The 20,572-nt window shown below is 46.1% G+C and overlaps 1 protein-coding gene across 1 annotated transcript; it reads right to left on the bottom strand.

The window, feature by feature from the left end:
* Positions 1-3,580: 3,580 nt before the first annotated feature.
* TCN2 (transcobalamin 2) lies at positions 3,581-20,164 on the bottom strand. The gene is made up of 10 exons (XM_081286342.1): positions 20,038-20,164; positions 19,520-19,738; positions 15,969-16,161; positions 15,005-15,174; positions 14,112-14,273; positions 12,437-12,609; positions 12,123-12,309; positions 10,639-10,810; positions 7,645-7,760; positions 3,581-4,154 (listed from the first exon to the last, which is right to left on the bottom strand). The coding sequence occupies exons 2-10, from the start codon at positions 19,581-19,583 to the stop codon at positions 4,093-4,095; spliced, it is 1,299 nt and encodes a 432-aa protein (XP_081142468.1). The 5' UTR covers positions 19,584-19,738; positions 20,038-20,164; the 3' UTR covers positions 3,581-4,092.
* Between the last annotated feature and the right edge of the window lie 408 nt (positions 20,165-20,572).

The raw sequence follows: 20,572 nt of genomic DNA on the forward strand, positions 1-20,572 counted from the left end.
ATTACTCTCACAGAAGTTTTGGTGAAGGGAAGGAAGCAGGTGCAGGGCCCTCAATAAGTTATTTTCATGTGGGAGAAGGAGGGATCAGGGTGCCCAACTTCATGGAAGCAGCAAGGGACTCATTCACATTCCTTGGGGCCTACCAGAAAGCCCAGAGTAGCCTAAAGTTGCCTACATCTCCCCAAGTCCCTCAAATCTGAGACTTGCATGTTAGGGGGCCAAGCAGTGCTATGGGAAGTAAGCAGTGCAAAGTGGGACACTGGGATGACTAGAAGTGAAGAAGAATCCATTTCTAGCTGCCGCAGTCTGGCTGGGCACAAAATCACAAGCCACTCACAGCTTTGTAGATTCAAACAGCAATTCTTTATTCCCGAACTCACACCAGCACTCTACACACATTCTGGGGAAATCCACATTCTCTGCAAAATCCACGTTCTAAATCCCAAATACTCTGGGAGCCGGCGTGCCTGAGGCAGCAGGATACGCCCTATTCCCAGCGGGGTACACCTTAAACCTGAAACCGCCCTAAACCCAAGGAGCGGGATACTCCCTATTCCCAGCAGGATACACCCTAAACCTGGATCCGCCCTAATCCAGTAGGATCCTCCTTAAACCAGGATCCACCCTGGTCCTTGAGCAGGGTACCTTTCTCAAACATACATGCAATGTCACTGCAAATGTCCAAGGCAAGTCCATTTCCACGAGTCCTTCCTCTAAGCAACATGGGGTACGCTGGCAAGGAAACTTCGATGCGTCATTCCTACTTGGCAATGGCTCTCAGCATCTAGCCACTGGGCCTCAGAGGCTATGGGACAGTCTTCTCTCTTTTCTCTATATTGATCATGACCCTGGACAGATCACCTCTCCACTGAGGCCTCAGTTTTCTCACATATGATCTATGATGTGATCATAAGCATGAACATTCTGTGTAAACCCAGGCATTATCCCACAGCTGGGAAATGGGAAACAGGCTTAGGAGCAGAATGTCTGGAGCCATGGTGTTCTAAATGCAGGCTAGACCAAGCCAAGTCCTGGAGGAGAGCTTCTCAGACCCTGGCTTCTCTAGGTCCCTGCTGATTGTGCAAAACTACACCTGGCCAGTGGCTGTGGGACACATGATCAGAAAGTAAGAAGGAACTTAGGGCTTGAATTGGAAAGGTGGCAGAGTTCTGGCTAGAGCTCTACTCAGAGAAAGCTGAAGAAGAAGAGAAGGGCTGGGAAAATATAGGTAAGAGAGCACTGAGCCTCATATTCAAGTTCATTACTGTTCTTGGCAACTCCCGAATCAGTGGGCTGGGGTCTGCTTAGCAAATATCCTTTTGGTGATCTGCTGCGGGGCTTGACCCTCCAACATTGATTGTGGGGAGCTTGAGGGCACAGAGAAACCCCTCCGGAGACGGTTTCAGAGAACAGCATCTGCTTTATTGCTTTTATAGCAGGTGTGTGCCAATCTACATATAAAAGTCATGATAGGCCAGGGGTGATACATACATATCATCTTATAGAAGTCAAGACACCAAGAGTCCAGAAACTACCACATAGCCCGACCCTGCACCAACAGGGGAATAACTTTTTGTCAAAGGAATAAGGAAATTGTGCTTGCCAGTGTTCTACAGCACCTTGTCCCACAAAAATAGTGTTCTATGTTAGGACTTCCCTGCTGCACAATGAGCAAGGTAAGCATTCCTCCATGCAGTCCAAGGTTAGGCCCTGCACCAGTGAACAGGGTTCAGAATCTTCCTGCTCCTCAGAGCCAGTAAGACAATCTCTCCAGGAGTAAGGAGCAAACCCAGCTCATAGACCCTGAGACCTGCCACAGCCAGTTTTTCCCATATGGAGAGGCTTGTGGCTTTCTCAGGTCATGTCACAGCGGGTAAGAGGCAGCTGAAAAGTGCCCTATCAAGTGTCATTCACTAGGATCATTGGATGAGGATCTCAACTCTTCCACTTACAGATTGTGTGACCTGAGGCAAACACCAACCTCTTTTAGTAACCACTCCTCTGGGGAAGAGTTGTAAGGGGAAAGTCACAGAGCAGGTCCAGAGTCCTCTCCCTACCACAATTAAGGAATGGCAAGTGAATAAACACTTCTGTGTTTTGAGTGAAGACATTTCACCTTAGAGAAACAGGGCTGGTTTTCACTGGCTTCCTGCTATTTTAATGTTTGTTTCAATATAGAAGAATGTTTTAAATCACTTTCTTCCCTTGCCTGTCCAGATCCTTAATATCGGAAGCCAGTCCTCTAGGAAGAGGCACATGTTTAATCTGTGGCTTCTGGGACTTCAAGTTCGTCAGCTTGAACCTTATGTGCTATTCATCACCCCTTGAAGGACAGGTTCTCCTCTAAACCTTGGTGGAGATATGGGGTGCCCCTCCATGAACCCTGCATCATAAGAGGGTGATCCAGAACCTCAGTCCCAACACTTCACTTTACTGAGACAGGGTCCCCATATCTTGACTGCCATGGCCTAAGTGGTGTCCTGAGTGTGCTGTGGCTAAAAGCTGGAAGTGAGACAATGAGACTCTGACTTTAGCCTTCAGTTGAATTGAGGCTCTGCCATGTAATTAGAATAATCATTGAAGTCCCTAATATTTAAAAATTTGGGCTGGGGATGTGGCTCAAGCGGTAGCGCGCTCGCCTGGTGTGCGTGCGGCCCGGGTTCGATCCTCAGCACCACATACAAACAAAGATGTTGTGTCCGCCGATAACTGAAAAATAAATATTGAAATTCTCTCCTCTCTCTCTCCCTCTCTCACTCTCTCTTTAAAATAAATAAATAAATAAATAAATAAATAAATAAATAAATAAATAAATAAAAATTTGTTCTTTTTAGTTATACAGACAATAGAATGTATTTTGACATATATAATCTCATTTTTGTAGTGTCATAATGTGGAGTTACACTAGTCGAATATTCATATATGAGCATAGGAAGTTATGGCTGATTTGTTCTACTGTCTTTCCCATTCTCATTCCTCCTCTCTTCCTCCAACTCTGCCCTGTTCAATCTGGTGAATCTCTTCTTCTCCCTCTGCCCACCTCCCACTCCCAAAATCTCTAATTTTTAATATATCAGTGGAGGAGCCAGGAGGCTGATCAGGGTTGTTTCTTTTTTTTAATTAATTCCAGGGCATGTTATTTGAAATGGGATCTCACTATGTGGCCCAGGCTGGTCTCAAACTCTTGGTCTCAAGCAATCCTTCTACATCAGTCTCCTGAGTAGCTGGGACCACAGCCTGCACCACTGTACTCTGCTTAGGTCATGTCTGTCTGTCTTCTAAGCCACATCCCCTGCCTGACACTGTGGGAGGCCACAGCATTACTGCCTTGTCTGTGACCTTGGGTGAATCACTTTCCCTTTTCAACTACTAGTTTCCTTATCTGTAAAGCAAAGATGAAATTAAAATATTTACAGCCCTAAAGAGTTGCTTAGTAAACAGCCTCTCTGCCAACCTTACTACCCAATATCCATGTAAATGTCCATGTGCCCAACTCCCCCGCTACCCCAGGGTACCTCCCCTTCTCTGTCCTTGCCCCTGTGTTTGTGGAATACAAGGCATCAAGATGCTGCAACACATACTCAATCAAAACTTTAATCATTTCAAGGTGGGCATTAAACAGCCCTGCTAAGGCCTTGTCAGCTCTGGGACCACCACCCTGACAGCAGAGTGGAGAGTCAGCGTCAGGGCCACAGCCCCTGGGCCCTGGAGGCCTCCTTTTGGGCCTCCAATCCCAGAGCAGTAGTACTCACAATGCCCATGTCCTGCAGATTTCTTCTCCTTCTGCCAAGGAGTCTGAGTGCAGTATGTCCTTCAGAACATGGGCCCACCTTTATGGAGGGCCTGTGGGCCAGGCAGGACCAGATTTGGACTACTCAAACTTCCCAAGGGAGGTACTTGGCTCCCTACTTCAGGGTTGAATCATGGCTTAGGATCCTTATAGGGGTGGTGGCTGTGGTGATCTGGAGGACATCCCTCCAAGTGTTCAAGAGGTAGCAGTAGGGTCAGGCAAATGCCTATTCCAGGGATATCAGGAAGGAAGACAGAAGCCCAGGGAGTATGTGAGGCTGCCGGGTTGAGGGAGCCCAGGGACTACCAGCTAACCAGCCTCAGCTCAATGGTTTCTCCATCCTGGGGTCTGTAGTCAGCAATGCCTGCAGAAAGAGATGAAGCCAGGAAGGTTAACAAGACAAGGTATCCTCTGACCTGTATCCCCCTCCTGCTCCACTTTGAAGATCCAGTCATAGTTTGCTGGTGGGAAGTTGAAAGCCTTTCAGAGCCAATATCGAGTCTGAATCTGTTAAATGAGGCATTTTTGCATTAGGGGCACCTCCAAAGGGCAGGGGTACAGGACTGCATACTGGATAACAGACACAAGGTGAGAAGAATCAGAGACCCTAACAACACTGTCTTCATAATACCCCAGGGGTTGCCAGGAAGAAGGACTTGCTCAGTGTGGTCTGGAGGGAGAAACAGGAATAGCAATGAAATCTCCAGGATCTGCCTTTGCTCTCTAGATAATCCAAGCTCTAGTAGGATACATGGGTTCAAAACCCAGCTCTGTCACTCATTAACATTGTAACCTTGGGCAACTTATTTAACCTCTGTTAACAATTGTGTTCTCATTAGAGAAATGGGGTGAATAATAACAATCAGGTTGAGGGTGAAGCTCAGTGGTAGAGCACTTGCCAGCATGCATTAGGCCCTGGGTTCATACCCAGCACCAGGGGGGATAAAATCAGAAATGATGTCAACAACCCATGGGGGAGTTGAATGGGTCCTCAGAGAACCCAGGTATCAGGGAGGTGCCACTACACTGGGCTTAGGACATTTCCTTTCAATGGAGATGCTATGATCTGAATGTTTGTTTGGCCCCATAATTCATATGTTGAAACTTAACCCCCAAGGTGATGCATTAGGAGGTGGGTCCAGGAATGAAAACAGGTCCCAATTCAGCCTTTGACATGTAAGGAGAAGTTTGCTGAGGGATTCAAAGATAATTCTCTCACTCATAAAAAGGGAGTGGCCTCAAAAAGAAATAGAAGGGTCTTTCTATTTTGTTTTGTTTTTCTTTTAGCAGTGCCAGGGATCAAACCCAGGGCCTCAGGATTGCTATACAAGCACTCTGCCATTGAGCTATATCCTCAGTCCTACAAGGGTCTTTCTGGAGGAGGAAGCCACAAAGAGAGAACAGAGCCAAAGAAGTCATAGGGAAACAGGGCTGAAGCCCTGGTTACAACATTCCTGAAGTCCTTGCTACCTCTGTACTTCTGATCATACAGGCCAATGGATGTCATAGAGGAAAGTTGTTTGCATTGCATTTCCTGTTACTTGCAGCCCAAAGTACTATAATGGATAACATGGTCTGTGTGGCTGTTATAAATAAAGAGTAAAATCTACATATACCAACATAGAAAGATGTCCATAGTATATTAAGAATTAAAAAACAAAACAAAACAAAACAAAAAAGGTTGTGTTGGGTGTTATGGTGCATACCTGTAATCCCAATGGCTTGAGAGGAGGATCATGAGTTCAAAGCCAGCCTCAACAATTTACCTAAGCCCTAAGCAACTTAGCAAGACCCTGCCTTAAAATAAAATTAAAAAATAATTTAAAAAGTGGGGGATAATGGGTGTTGCTCAGTATTTAGCATCCTGGATTCAATCCCTGGTATAAAAAAAAAAAGTTAAAAAAAAAAGGTTGCAGCCAGCTGGGTATGGTGGTGCACGCCTGTAATCCCAGCAGCTCTGGAGGCTGAGATAGGAGGATTGCAGGTTCAAAGCCAGCTTCAGCAACAGTGAGTTGCTAACCAACTCAGTGAGACCCTATCTCTAAATAAAATACAAAATAGGGCTGGGGATGTGGCTCGGCGGTCAAGTGCCCCTGAGTTCAATCTCCAGCACCAACAAAACACAACACAACCTATAAACAACAACAACAAAAACAACAACAAAATAATGGTTGCAAAACAGTACAGAGTTGCACTTGTCATTATGGTAGCCATTAGGCAAATGTGGCAACAAGCACTTGAAATCTTTGTATGAGAAAAAAAGAAAAGCATGTAAAATATGTCATTAGTAATTTTACATTGAAGCCAGGTGTGGTGGCACATGCCTGTCATTCCAGTGGCTTGGGAGGCTGAGGTAGGAGGATCCCAAGTTCAAAGTCAGCCTCAGTAACTAGTGAAGGCACTAAGCAACTTAGTAAGACCATGTTTCAAAATAAAAAATAAAAAGGGCTGGGGATATGGTTCAGTGGTAAAGCACGCCTGGGTTAAATCACTGTTATTGGCACCAAATTCGACATTTTAGGTCAGGAGCCATTTTATCTAAAAGTTCCAAAGTTTGGATTCTGAGGCGATGCTGCTTAACTTCCCATAAGAACATGTGCTTACTAAAAAAAATATCAACCCCACCACAGCTTAAATTTCTAAACAGCTTACAATCAACCCCACCACAGCTTAAACTCCTAAGCAGCTAATGAGATTCCTCCCATAAGAACATGTGCCTGCTAAAAGGATCAACCCACCCCAGCTTAAACTCCTAAGCAGCTTATGAGATTCCTCTTGTGGGCCATAAAACTGCTCTGTGAGTGCCGACAGGCTGCTGCTCTCCTCAGAGGACAGCCATGTTACTAACAATAAATCTCTTGCGCGGGATTCTGGTGTGTGGTGTGGTCTTTGGACTTTGCGTGGACTCTGTGAGTGTCCTTTCAATTGGTACCAAACTAATTTTACATTGATTACCTCTTAGAATGATATTTTTGATATATTGGGTTAAATAAGAAATGTTAGGGTCTTTTTTTTTTTTTTTGGTACTTGGGAATGAACCCAGGGGTGCTTAACCCCTGAACCATATCCCCAGCCCCTTTTTAATATTTTATTTAGAAATAGGGTCTCACTGAGTTGTTTGGGCCTTGCTAAATTGCTGGCTTTGAACTTGCAATCCTCCTGCTTCAGCCTCCTAAACTGCTGGGATTACAGGTGTGTGTCACCGCACCTGGCCTTAATATTAGTTTGGACAACTAGAGAATTTTAAATTACGCATGTAACTGATGTTTTATTTCTATTGGATCCCATTGTTAGAAAGTATAGCTCTCCCCTGCCCACCTCCTGCTTTTTGGTTGTACTGGGGATTGAGCTCAGGGCTTTATACTTGCTAGGCAAACACTATTGCTGAGCTATATCCCCAGTTCTTCTTATTTTTTCATTTTTAGACAGGGTCTGGCTAAATTGCCAACCTGCCTCACCCTCTGGAGTATCTGGAATTACAGGCATGTGCTGACACACTTGGTTGTGGCTCCAATTTTTTTTAAACAAACTTACATATTTCTAGAAGTATCTAGGAAAAAATACACCAAATATTAAAAGGAGGCATTTCTAGACAGTGAATTACAGGTGATTTAAATTTTCCTTTTTTTTTTTCTTTTTTAAAACCTACTTGGTCTCCAAGAATTTCTATGATAACTTGCATAAAAATTCTAAGAAATCAGTTAAACAAATTAAGTCCAATCTTGAACATTGGTGATTTTACAAGGTATAGCCCAAGAATTTTCAAGGGAAAGCTGGGATGAGTTGATGAAGCCTTATTGCTGGTTGGGGTGAGGTAGGGGACACATATAGGGGTTACAGGCAATCACACTCACCTTGCTGTAGGGGGGTGTCAGGGGCTCGGAGGAGCTGCCAAAACTCTCGGTCCCCAACTGCTTTCCCCATTACAGTTGTCAGGTAGGGGCCTGACAAGGAGGCCTGTGTTCCATACCTAGAAAAGGGAAAGATGAAGAAAGAGGAGACTGTTGTCTCAAGGGGAAAAATGGAGCTCATCCGCACTGGCAAAGAAGTTTTGTCCTTGCCTTTAGGGCCAGCACTAGCCAAAGCCTTCCTGGACTACCCTGCCACAGTCCATGGGTCTTACCTCTAACCCCTCCTCTCCGGACCCAATAATACTGCCTGGAGGTTTCACCCTTTCTGCATTCACCAAGACCATGGCCTCCATGAAGGGACACTGATTAAGTTATTAACTTAGTTGTCATTCCCTGCTCTGATGTTGTGTGCATCCAGGGAGGTGGAGAAGCAGAAGCAGAAGCAGAAGCATCACACTGAATAGGCCAAGATGCAATGAGAGAATGTGAGGCCAGGGTGCAGAGACACTGGGACACGAGGAGAGGGACATGGGGGAGCAGAGGCAGAGACAACTGGCAGTGGCACTGGGTCTCTCGTTCTGCAAGTTTCCATGGCTCAGTAGCAATCCCCTCTTCTTGGAGCTGGGTTGCTTAGTCTACTCTGTTTTCACATAATCCACACTTGTGGATGCTGGAGTAGTTAGTTAATTAGGCCCTGGCAACTAAGAAATACCTTATTCACAACCTTTTCCACTTTCTTTGAGCTCCTTGCCTTCCACTTTTCATTTCCCTGACCCAACTGGATACCATTTACAGAGGTTCCTCTTAATATTTCATGGGGCACATCCTTCTTTACTCCAAAAGTGAGGATGGTTTCCATCTTAGACATGGGAGGATTATTTAAAAAAAAATTTTTTTTGGTGGTACTGGGGATTAAACCCAGGACCTTACACTTGCTAGGCAAGCACTCTAACACTAAACTACATCTCCAGTCCCTTTTTAAATTAATTTATTTATTTTGAGACAGAGTCTCTCTCATTTGCTGGAACTTGCAATTCTCCTGCCTCAGCCTCCTGAGTTGCTGAGATTACATGTGTATACCACCACACCCTGCAGATTATTTCAGTTTTAAGAAACAGAAGCTCACTCAGAGTAAGAGGCAAAAGAAAAACAACCATCCCTCCATATCTTCAGGGGATTGGTTCTAGGATCTCCCATAGATACTAAAATCCAAGAGTGTTCAAGTCCCTTATATAAAATGGCCTTTCGGCCTAGCCCCTGAACTCAGCCCATTCACACTAACAAAAGAACAGTTTCTCAGATTTGTGTTCATGTTGGCTTTTCAGAGGTCCTCGAAGCTCTGAATTTTAAAATGTGAAATTCTTTTTGTTTTTCATTGTCTCAACAATATTCAAATACAAAAGCAGCAGGCTCTGAATAATCTCCACATCTGCTAAATTAAGACTTGGCAAGGTCACTCAACATGTGTGTGGCCTGTGACTGTGTTGGTACCCAGAAGCATTTCTCTGTGTGCTGCAAGAGATTGACCAGGAAGTGGGTTTAATAATGAAGGAAATGTTGGGACTAGAAAAAAAGCCTAGGAAGCTACAGCAGCCTGTACAGACTCAGCTTCAGTGGTGGCTCAAATATAAGGGAGTATTGAGATCACTGGGCCTGCCAGTGTAGACCTGTACTTTCACAGATAATCCTTATTTGAATGTTATTATTATTTTGTGGTGTTGGGAATTGAACCCAGGGCCTCGTGCTTTCCAAGCAAGCACTCTACCACTGAGCCACATCCCCAGCCCCATTATATTGGTTTTTACACTTTTTTTCAATTTAATTTACAATGTTGTTTAGGATTCATACCTGTCTAAAGGAAGAAAGAAAGGACTTGATAGTCACATCCAAGTCTCTTATAGAAGTAACAACCATGGATGTGGGAGATTTTTATCCTTTAAGGGGGTCTTTGCATATCTCTGATCTGAGAGTCCCTGGCCCAGATGACCCCAAGGTGAGAGCTCTTGGTCCTCCCTGGCTTCAAAAGTTGTTCTCTGGAAAGTTCAGTTGGAAACAAGAATTGGGGACCTCTTCAAAGAGGCTCATTTTTCTAAGGGAGAATTCAGGGGAAGGGTTGACCTGATGGGACCCTAACTTCTCAAAAGAGAGAGTCATTCTCATAAGATGAATCACATTTATCTTATTTAGAACCAGACAGGGCCTGACAGGGAGTGGATCATCAAACCTGCTTATTCTTAGACTTGTCACATCTCAAGGTAAGAAGCAAGTTGAAGGACATTGTCCCATCTCCTCAGGGTAGCATTGTCCAACCTCCTCAGGGTAATTAATAACAGGATTGCACCAAGATTATTTAATACTACAAAGTCTTATTTCTTGAAAGCTAACCTGTATTAAGCACTTCCTACATTTTGGACCCTACACCTATAAAAGCAAATGACACTATCTCTTTATGTGTGTGCACTACTGGGGATTGAAGTCAGGGGTACTCTACCCCGGGGCTACATCCCCAGCTCTTTTCTTTTTTATTTTGAGACAGGATCTCACTAAGTTGCCCAGGCTTAGCAACTTGATGAAATCCTTATGCCTCAGCCTCTGGAGTAGTTGGGATTATAAATATATGCCACTGTTTCCAGCTGAGTGGCACAAACTCTATGAGCCACTCACATTGCTCTCCTCAAAATGGTCCTGTGAGGACAGAACATCTGACATCCTCCCTGAATTATGGTAAATAGCTGTCTTGGGTCCCTCGCTGGAGAAAGGGGAGCTGGGATCCCAGTGCTGAGGGCTCTGATTCCAGAACTTGCTCTCTTAATGACAATGCTCTCCCATGGCCCCTTGTTTCCATGACAACATGAGCCAGAAAGGAATGCAGAAGGTGGACACAGAAGTTGGGCCAGTACTTCTCCCAAGGGAATCCTTTCCTCTGTCCCCTGTCCATTCCATGACCCTGGAAGAGGGGATGAATGGAGTGAGAATTAGAAAATGGGGGTGTCTCACGTGAATCCTCCTAGCTCGTGGGCCTTCTCCAGGACATCTTTCAAGGAAGACCCAGCAAGAACAGAGATGGCCTGTTGATATGGTGGCAAGACACTGGAGACCTTCAGTGTGACACTGATCATCTCTGAGACATGGGCAGGTGAAGGATTCTCAAGAGTTGAAGTCAACATAACTGTGCCAGGAAGGAAAAAAAGGGAAGCTGGTGTGAGGATAGAGAGCCTGGGTATGAGTCCTATCTTCTTGCAAGAACACTTTGGCCTATCTAGACTGCATCCTTTCCTGCAAGAACACTTTGGACCATCTGGACTGCATTCTTCTGCATGTTCTTAGCTTAATGCCACGACTATCTGCTAAACTGAAACCTGACTGCCATCCCAGCTCCCTTGTCCTTCAGCCTCCACATCCCTGCACCACTCAAGATCAGGCCCCTCACTAGTTTCTCTGCTTCAAGAATTGTACCCCACAGGGCTCTTTCTTTTCTTTTTGGTAGCAGGTGTTGAATCCAGGGGCGCTTAACCACAGAGCCACATCCCTGAACCCATTTTTATATTTTATTTAGAGGCAGGGTCTTTCTAAGTTGCTTAGAGCCTTGCTAAGTTGCTGAGGCTGGTTTAGAACTTGCAATCCTCCTGCCTCAGCCTTGCAAGCTGTTAGGATTACAGGCATGCACCACAGTACCTGGCCCCAGTTCTTTTTATTTTTATTTTGAGACAGGGTCTTGCTAAGTTGCTTAAGACCTTGATAAATTATAAATGCTGGCCTCCAACTTGTAATTCTCCTGCCTCAGCCTCTAAGTCGCTGGAATGAGAGTCATGCACCACCATCCCAGGCTCCCAGAGGACTCTTTCTAGAACATACATTTGTATACATTTTTTAAATGTTATCTGCTACCTCCACCTCCCCTCTCCATGCCTAGGGATTGAAGTTGAACTCACATGTACTAGGCAAATCCTTTACAACCAAGCTACACCCAAGGTCCTTAACCTGCTTTTCATTCAATCTGCCTGCCACTCTTGCTCATTTCCATTCTTTTACAAGACCTTTCCCCAAGTTCCCCCAAATTATTTTCTTTTATGTGCTTTTATTCTTGCTGTCTTCTTTCTGCTCTGCCCTCCCTTTTCCTTTCTCCCTTCTCCACTGACAAATCTCATCACTTCTTCAAGTCTCTTTCCCAGATGATGCCCTGATTCAATGCTGTCAATTAATGCTCATCATGTTTCAGAGTTATCTGAAATACACCTCTCCTCATTTATTCATTCAAACATTTCTGCACTGGAGTCCACTCAGTATTTGGCATCTTTGACCCCACACTGTGAGCATCTAGAGACTGTAATCGCATTTTAACTTCTGTGTCCCAGGCATACCAACAAATCTGTATTGCCTCAGCAAATTGGGACCAAGAAACCGCCCTTAACTGGGACACACAGATGTAAATAATCTCAGAAGATTGTAAAAAGTTGTGTTTCCACAAAAGGTTTGACTACCTCTAGGTGCCTGGCAGTCTGGGAAAATGAGATCCATATAGGTCTTGTGGTTCAGGACGGGCAGCAGCTGGGAAATCATGAGAGCATTCTGGAAGGTCCCATCCTTCAGGATGGCCAACAGGGCTGTCCTTGCTTTGAGGCATGCTATGCCTAGCCCCATCCTGGGCATAGGGGAGGTCATCAGCAACTGTGATGGGATGGGGAAGAGAGGAAAGGGGTGGGTCAGCCAGCAGTGATTAGCCAGGTCTTCCAATCTCCAACCAGCCTGACCTTTTAGGGACCCCCAGGCCATGGCTCCAGTGCCTCTTTCCCACCTGCAGAGCCAGCGGGGTGCTGTAGACATTCCCAAAGTAGCCCTCAGGGGTCTGGGCCTTCAGGATCTTCTCCTTTGATGTTTGGATGGCCAAGGTGATCCGTTGTCTCAGATCAGGGTTGAAGTTGAAGCGTTCCAGACAGGTGAGGGCCAAGCCTGCCATGGCCACTGTGTCTGAAGAGATAGGAATTATGATGAGCTGGACAGTCATGAGGGACCATGCAGTGCCTTGAGGTTCAGGCCCTGTGGCAGTGGGCAGCCTCAGCAGGAATTGAAGTAATCAGACAACATGATCAGAGCAGCTAGGGCCACCAACCAAAATCATTTGCTCAGGAGTCTCCCCATCTAGGCACTGAATATCTTATGTCTCGGGAAACCTCTTAATCCTGGGAAAACTGGTTTGGATGGTCACTCTACTCTTTCAGGGCTAAAGGTCAAGGGAAGAGACCACAGGAGGCAGGCCCAAAAAGAATGGATCCTAGGGGCTAGAGTTCTGGCTCAGTGGTAGAGCACTTGCCTGGCATGTATGAGGCCCTGGGTTCGATCCTCAGCACCACATATAAGTAAATAAGTAAAATAAAAGATCCAACTAAAACATATTTACAAAAAGAAAAGGAAAGACTGGATCCTATACTACTCACTCCCAAACTTGGCTGCATTTTGAAATCCTCTGGGGAGCTTTTTTTTTTTTTTTTAATTTTTAATCTTTTTTTTTTTTTTTTTAGTTGTAGATGGACACAATACCTTTGTTTTATTTATTTATTTTCATGTGGTGCTGAGGATCAAACACCAGTGTCTCTCATTTGCAAAGCAAGTACTCTACCACTGAGTCACAACCCCCACCTCTGGGGAGTTTTAAGCCAATTGCTGCCTTAGGTCCATACCCAGGTAATTCAATTTAATTGATATGGAGAGTTGCATAGGTCCTGAGGTTTTTTTTTAAGCCTGTATACCTGCTGCAGCTGATTCTAATGTGCCCTCTGATTTTCTGTAAGTCTGTAGGGCAGAACAAGCTCCCTACTTCTCTCTAGGTATTTACCCACCCCCCAACACACACAGACCTTCACCATCCAACCCCCACTCTGTGTGAGACACATATTCACTCATGGAATGCCAGGCCTAGAAAGAGACCTTGATTCTCAATGATAAGAAATAGAAATGAAAGCCCAAGTTCACATAGTGAGGAAGCCGTTCTGGAACCTAGGGCTCAAGCTTCACAGGTCCTCTGATACCGAGATGATATGCACCCAGATTTTTCTCTATGCCAGGCATATGCTAAATCTTTGCTTGTAAGGAATCCTATATTCCTAGGAGGTCATTTACTTTGTTTTTAATATGGTACTGGGGATCAAAACTTGTGATACTTGTGAATGCTAAGCATACTCTTTTCTACTAAGCTATATCCCCAGCTCCTGGAGGGTCATTTTATAGGAAAGGCCACCTGGCTTCCCCAGGAGGTCCTACAGTGAGTGTGCCATGAAGCTGGGGTTTGGATCCTAGTCTAGCTTCAAGGTAAAGCCACTGCTCCATACACAAGTCTCCCTCCATCTCACTCCTAAGGGATGTGATAAGAAGGGCTCTCACAAGTAAATGTGGGGCCAGGACATGGAGGTCTTCAGCTGGGGATGGGGGCCAGGGAGAGACAGCCTATGGTCAACAGGGTTTGGCCCACTCACCCACAGACAAGTGACCCTGGTGGAGGTGGTGGTCGTGTTCCACAGCATACAGGAGCTTGCCCACTACACTGTCATGTACTCGCTTCTGGTGGACACACAGAGCCAGGATGCTGAGGCCATACTGGTAGTAGCTGGTGTGGGGGTGGCCCTTGTGATCATGCCCTGGGAGGGAGAAAAACAAAGGGTAAGGGAGTCATGCCAGGCCTGAGGGCTTGCCTCTCTGCCCTCTCCCAACAAGCAGCCCATCAGCACATGGGGTACCATTGCCTGTACTTTCCAACATACTCCTTTGAATTCATGGGATCCTTCATTCCTTTATTGCCTCAATCCCTACTTCATGAGGTCCTACTATGTGTTAAGCATTATGCTTGAAGACAGGAGTAAAGAGACAACAGCCTGGCACTGTGCAGATGGGGTCTCTGATCATAGCACAACTCATACTCATGAGAGCCTGATTATAACTGAAACATGGCCTGAGGTTTATGGAGCCTTATAACAGAAGTCTTTCAATAGCTGGGAAGTTGAGACAGAATTCCTCAAGGAAGTAATGCCAAAGGTGGGGGGTGGAGGTGGGGTTAAAGGTAGAGTTGGAATGATCTAGAAAGGGAGGGAGGGCACATGTATGCAGACCTTGGCCTGTGAGTTGAAAGAAGGTGGGCAGTCAGGTCAGTCTTTATGGCTGAGCATCAAGACTTGCCAATAACATGCATGTTGGAATTCAGGAAAGGCTGGATAATGCCTAGCTACCGGGAAAGGCTCAAGTCTCCAGGTGAACAATAAGAGAGGCAAAGTGGGAAATAGGCTGTGTAGAAAACCCCAAATTCTGATTCTCACCAAAAATATCGTGAGCACTCCCAACTGTTTCCCACCCACAGAAGATGGTGTCCTCTCACCAATGGCTCTCTTCTCATCTTCCAGGAACCACTTGAGCTGGGAGACCAGTCTATCTCCTTTGCGGCTCCCGACAAATTCACAGTTAGCTCTGAGAGTGAGCAGGTAGAGGGCCAGCTGGCCCATGGAAGGCTTGGTTTGGCAACCATTGTTGTAATTTCTGGAAGTAGACCTAGGACAAAGCCAGTTAATAACATCCTTATGAGAAAGTGCCACCTTGCTAAGCCTTTGGGGGAACCCCCGCCACTCACCAACATCACAGAATAGAAAAATCCTAACAGTTGGAAACATCGCTAGAAGTGCCAAAAATTGGTGTAGTTAACTAAAGATATTTAAAAAGGTGAATGATTGGGTGAATGCTTAATTTAATCATTAAAATATCTTTAGTTAACTACAAGAATAAATTCTGAGGCTCCTGCATCCAAATCACCTGTGCTTGCCCCACACTTTGGCCATGTTTCACCCATATGTTCTCCCCTTCCTTTCCTCTCCCCACCCTGTATCCATTTCTCCAGGATCCCAAGTGGGAAGGTGTTTAATGAATGCTCCTGATTCTTCACTGTTATTCAAACCCCAGAACAGGCCTTTCCTTAATGCTCCTTGGAAAGGAAGAATAGAAAGATGCTGCTTCATGGCTCAGAACAAAGCCATGAATTAGTGATGTCTGCTTCATGCACAGAAGATGAGCACAGATTCAGATGTTGCTTCTGGGCTCCCTATGGCAGCATGGTCATGGATTAGTGAGGTCTGCCTCAGGTATAAGAGGGTGCAGTAGCAGCACAAGGGGCTCATGTTAGCATCTCTGATCTAGTCCAACCATTATACAGAAGGAGAAAGACCTAGAAAAGACAAAACTTGCCTAAAGTCTGCCAACAATGCAGTAAAAGGCCCAAACTAGAACCCAGGTCTCCTGACTTTTGGGATGTGAAGCAAGACACAGAGAAAGAAGAGAGAGTACAGCAGTACCCCAGGAGGCACTTCTGATAATCAAGCTTGAGGCTGTGAAGGTAGAGGTCCTCCTTGGTCCCAGCCTGCATGCTGGAAAGGCGCAGGCCCACATAGAGGCTGGGGTTCAGGTGTTCCAAGGAGAGCTGGTCCATCCAAGGCAAGAGGTGTTGGCCCAGCTTCTCTACCAGCTGGTTGTCCATCTCTGGTATTACTTAGGAAAGAAAATGGTATAAGTGAGGTCACAGAGCCATACCATTAGCAAGCAACTGCCATCCCCAGGGAATAAATATTCTCACTTCCATTTTCACCAAATACACATCCAACTTGAATGGGGAAATATTACCAAATGGACGCAATAGGTAAAGAGGGAAAGCAGATGTTCCCAGAGAGCAATTGGAGTGGGTGAGGGAGAGAGGCGGTAGGCTGAGGGCAAAGAATGCTATTGCCAGGCAACCACCTGCCCATCAGGAGCAACAGCAAGACTAGATATCAAGCTTTGGGGTATGCCTAGGCATCGTACCCTATCTTGCTTGGCTCTCACTCCAGATCTGCTTTGTACAAGAGAAGAAACAGAAGTTCAAAATCATGTATCTTATATGAGGTTGCAAAACCAAGGATGGGTGTGACTACAAATCCCCTGCTCTTTGGTACCCCGCTAAATACATGTTCTACCCATTGACAAAAATGTCAACTCATGCAGCATGTGTTACGCATCCAATTTTCAAATACCATGAACTGCCAGCTGGTTCACTGGGGCTGCCTGATGAACTTCTTCCCTGCACATCTCAAAGTAACTCTTTTCTTGCCACCTGTGTTTGAGTGAAAATGGCCCGAGAGTTTGAGGCAAGTGACTAGCAAACTGTCATATTTTGTAGCTATTTATCTGAGAGCCAGAGAATTTATTTGAAGCTACATAACTAAGATACAAAAATACCTGGAAGCTAAAGCCTCAGGGAATTTTTCAGCTCTAGTTGATGGCTGCCTTCCTCCCTTAGGGAAGGGACCTAAGCTCAGAACAGAGTAGCTTGCCTTAGAGGCTTTTTGGACTTTCCTTTCCATTTATGCCTCCCAGATGCTGCTGGTTCCAGCTGCCCAATAGTGGCCTCCAGTGTGCCACATCTTAGGATGATGGGCAGGCCGCTTCTCCTAGGGGACTAAGGAAAAGAATGGCCACAGAGTGCTCTACCTGCCTCCTGGCCTTCAACACAGCTCTCTCTGAGTTCAGGTCCCATGAATTTATGCCTGGTTTTCCAAAAGTCACAGATTCCTGCTGCCATAAAATGACCATTCACTAGCTTGAAACTTGAGTAATTCTTTGCTGTGTGGGGCCAGGCCAGAGCACACAGCTGGTTTCTCACCAAAATGTTCAGTAAGAGAGAGGGTTTTCAGCCGGGCAAGGGGGGGCACATCTGTAATCCCAGTGGCTCAGGAGGCTGAGGCAGGAGGATCTCAAATTCAAAGCAGGCCTCAGCAACTTAGTGAAGCCCTAAGCAACTTAGCAAGACTCTGTCTCAAAATAAAAATTTAAAAAAAGGGCTGGGGATGTGGTTAAGTGCCCCTGAGTTAAACCCCTGATACACACACACACACACACACACACACACACACAGGGCAGGTGGGGGGAAGTTTTCTGTCTGGGTGCTTGTCTCTACTTCTGTAGCCTTCTATCTCTGTCTCTCTGTCTCTGTCCCTGTCTCTGTCTCTTTCTGAGGCTCTCTAATTCTGTCTGTCTCAATCTCTCTGATAATCTATTTCTCCACACTTTTCTTCTCCTATTTCCTAAAACAGGTGAGGGAGCCCTCTGGCTCCATCCTGGTATTTGACCTCCAGCATGATGAGTCATCGGAGGATAGAAATGATAAGATGAGGAGCAGGTTGTAAAGAGAGGCTGACAACCAGTTTAACTTCCTTAGAAGGAAGGAACTGGGCAGATTCATGCAGGCTAATAAAAGTGGGCTTGGGCAAGCACTCTACCCTCCAGGGCTTTTGCTCACAGGGGTACCCTGCACATACTATTCTGGTAGCTAAGCACTGATTGGGGCTGGCACTTAGAAACACAGGAGCTCACTTTGCTTTGGCATTAGTACAGCAAACCTGTCAATTTCACAGGCATATAGAGCTTTAAGCTAATAAAGCAGGTGCTGTGGGATTCTCATACCACTTCAAGGAGGAAGGCAGGAGAGCATTTTCTGGGTGCAGGAATGAGGCTGGGAATGACTTACTTGGCAGCAGCAGGATGTATCCCAAATCCCAGTACAAGGTTCTCTAGACCCTAAGAGAAGGGAGCTCTTATAGAGTCAGGCTCATGGGCTATTTGTGTGGCTAAGTACAAGGCTGGCCAGATGGACAGGAGGGAAAGTTATGGCTAGCCCAACCTAGGTCTCCCTGGGGTCTGCCTGGACAGGAACCAAGGACTCAGGGATGAGAGCTCTGATTGCCCTTGCGGAACACAGGCTTCTAGTGCCCAGCAAAGACCCTGGCCTGAAGTTCTAAAATCTTAATCTGGCAAAGTTCCACTGGAACACCTTGAGCAGATCACTTGGTCTTTCTGGATTCTTCACCTGATACTGGACATGTCTATACCTGCCTATCATGGTTTCCTCAGAGACCTGGTGTGTAGATTACAAGGAGGAAAAATATGTGAATAGCCAGCATTCTGAAATCTTCCTTCTGCTTCCCACCTGGCCCCAGTCTTCCCACCTGGCCCCAACGTCTATGCACTGAGACTCACAGACAGGTCCTGAAAGGTCCTCAGAGGTCCCTTAAGGTCCTTCAAGATATAGCAGAGCCAGAGCAGGCAGGGCCTCTGAGTGTGCACCTCCCTCTGCCAGGCATGTTTGTCCCCACTTCCTTCCTCATGGGCTCCTTTTCCTCCTTTGGGTTTTAGCTCCCAGTCTTTGGAGATCCTTCCCCAGACTCCCACCCCTGGCTCTCTACCTCCACCCCTGGTTGGCTTCTCCACCTTTTTTTTGGTAGGGAGCCATACTGGGGATTGAACCCAGGAGCACTTTACCACTGAGCTACATCCCCAGCCCTTTTTATTTTTTATTTTGAGCCAGGGTCTCACTAAGTTGCTTAGGGCCTCGCTAAATTGCTGAGATTACAGGCAGGCGCCACCACATCCAGCTTGGTTGGCTTCTTTTTTGGCACTCACCACAGCCCAGTTTGGTATTTGATTGCTTTTATTCATCCCCTTCCCTAGAACATAAGCTCTAGGAGGACATGGATTGGACCTGTTCTGCTCTTTGTTCTTTCTCCAAAGCCTAACATCAGGCAGGCCTGGCACAGAAAAAACTCAATGAGTGTGGGATGAATAAATTAATAAATACCTGAATTAATGGAGCTCTTGTCTGGTGGGGAGTTAGACATATAATTAATTTCAACACAGTGTGCCAAAGTGGAGGTCCAGCTAAGTCCAAACTGTTGTGGGAATCCAGAGGGATAGGTAAGTTCCCCTATCCCACTTCAGTCTCAGTTTCCCCCCCAAAATATGAGGGGGATGGGCAAGGTAGTCCTCCCTCTCTGAGACCCAAGAGGAAAAAGGCACAAGATAGAAGCTGGTTACTCACCACAGATCTCAGCAAGAGCCCCTAGGGCCCCCAACAGGATGAAGAAGGCCCCAAGGTGTCCCATGGCAGGAGCAGATGGGTGAGCAGCAGGCGGTAAGTGGGGCAGACTCCTGGGGCGGGCTGACTCTTGGAGGCTTCTCTGAGGACAGCCCAGTCACTGCTCTGAGAGAGGCAGTTTCTTGTCACTGATTAATCTCTCCACGCCCACTGTGCTGCTTGCTAAATCAGCAGAGAGAAAGAAAAAAAAAAGGTCTGTTATTGAGAGGGGCGGGGGGAAGGGCCAAAGAACAGAGGAAGGAAGGGCAGAGCAGCTTTCTTAGAATTAGGGGACAAAAGGAAGGAAGGGCCCAGTAGAGACCCTGTGGGACAAAACTTGAAGCCAGTCACGTTATATCCCTGCTGCTTAAAGAGCCAGGCACCAACACAGTGTCTGAAGTCCGTACAAGTTCATCCTACTGAGCCTGTCTGCTATCCCCCCAGCTGTTCCAGCAGTGAGTTTTCAGGACTGGGGTGCCTACCTGGTGCTCCTCACAGAAGGAACCCCTCAGAGTACCCACCCTGGCTGGGGACAAGGAACACAACAGGGAGCTGTGGTGGTCACATGAGCAAGAGCTCCGGAGTCAGCTGCTCTCTGCCAGCCAGCCTGCCCAAAGGGCGGGCGCAGTCCCTGGAAGCAGATCAGACTGACCAGTTTTTTCAACAAACCCAACAGACCTGGGGTTTCCTGGAGAAGAAAAAACAAAACAAGTTAAATAATGAAACGGAATAATTTGAGTTACAAAATGGGAAGCAGGGCTGCTTGCCAGGGAAGCAGGGCTGCTTGCCAGGACTAGAAAATAACTTTTAAAAATCTGCAGAGAGAAGGGACAAAGGATTCCTTATGTGCTCAGCCCCACTGGAGACTCAATGCATATAAGTCAACTAGTAGTGGCTGTGTGACATACCCAGGTATATGTAACTTCTTTGAGTTTGAAATAATTCCCAATACATGTGAGGAGAGGATTGGATAAGATCACTCTAACAGCTCCCTTTAGCTCAACATGTGAGGATCTT

Source organism: Spermophilus citellus, assembly GCF_964194105.1.
Source record: "Spermophilus citellus genome assembly, chromosome: 3".
Lineage (NCBI taxonomy): Eukaryota > Metazoa > Chordata > Mammalia > Rodentia > Sciuridae > Spermophilus > Spermophilus citellus.

Bases quoted from the DNA above. Each gene is read 5' to 3' on its own strand.
- TCN2 (XM_081286342.1), bottom strand. From the start codon at position 19,583: ATGGGACACCTTGGGGCCTTCTTCATCCTGTTGGGGGCCCTAGGGGCT. The intron at 15,175-15,968 runs GTACTGCTGTAC...GCTTTGTCCTAG, and splicing joins TATCAGAAGTGCCTCCTGGG to GTCTACTTCCAGAAATTACA. The intron at 4,155-7,644 runs GTGAGTGTGATT...CTCTTTCTGCAG, and splicing joins TGACACCCCCCTACAGCAAG to GCATTGCTGACTACAGACCC.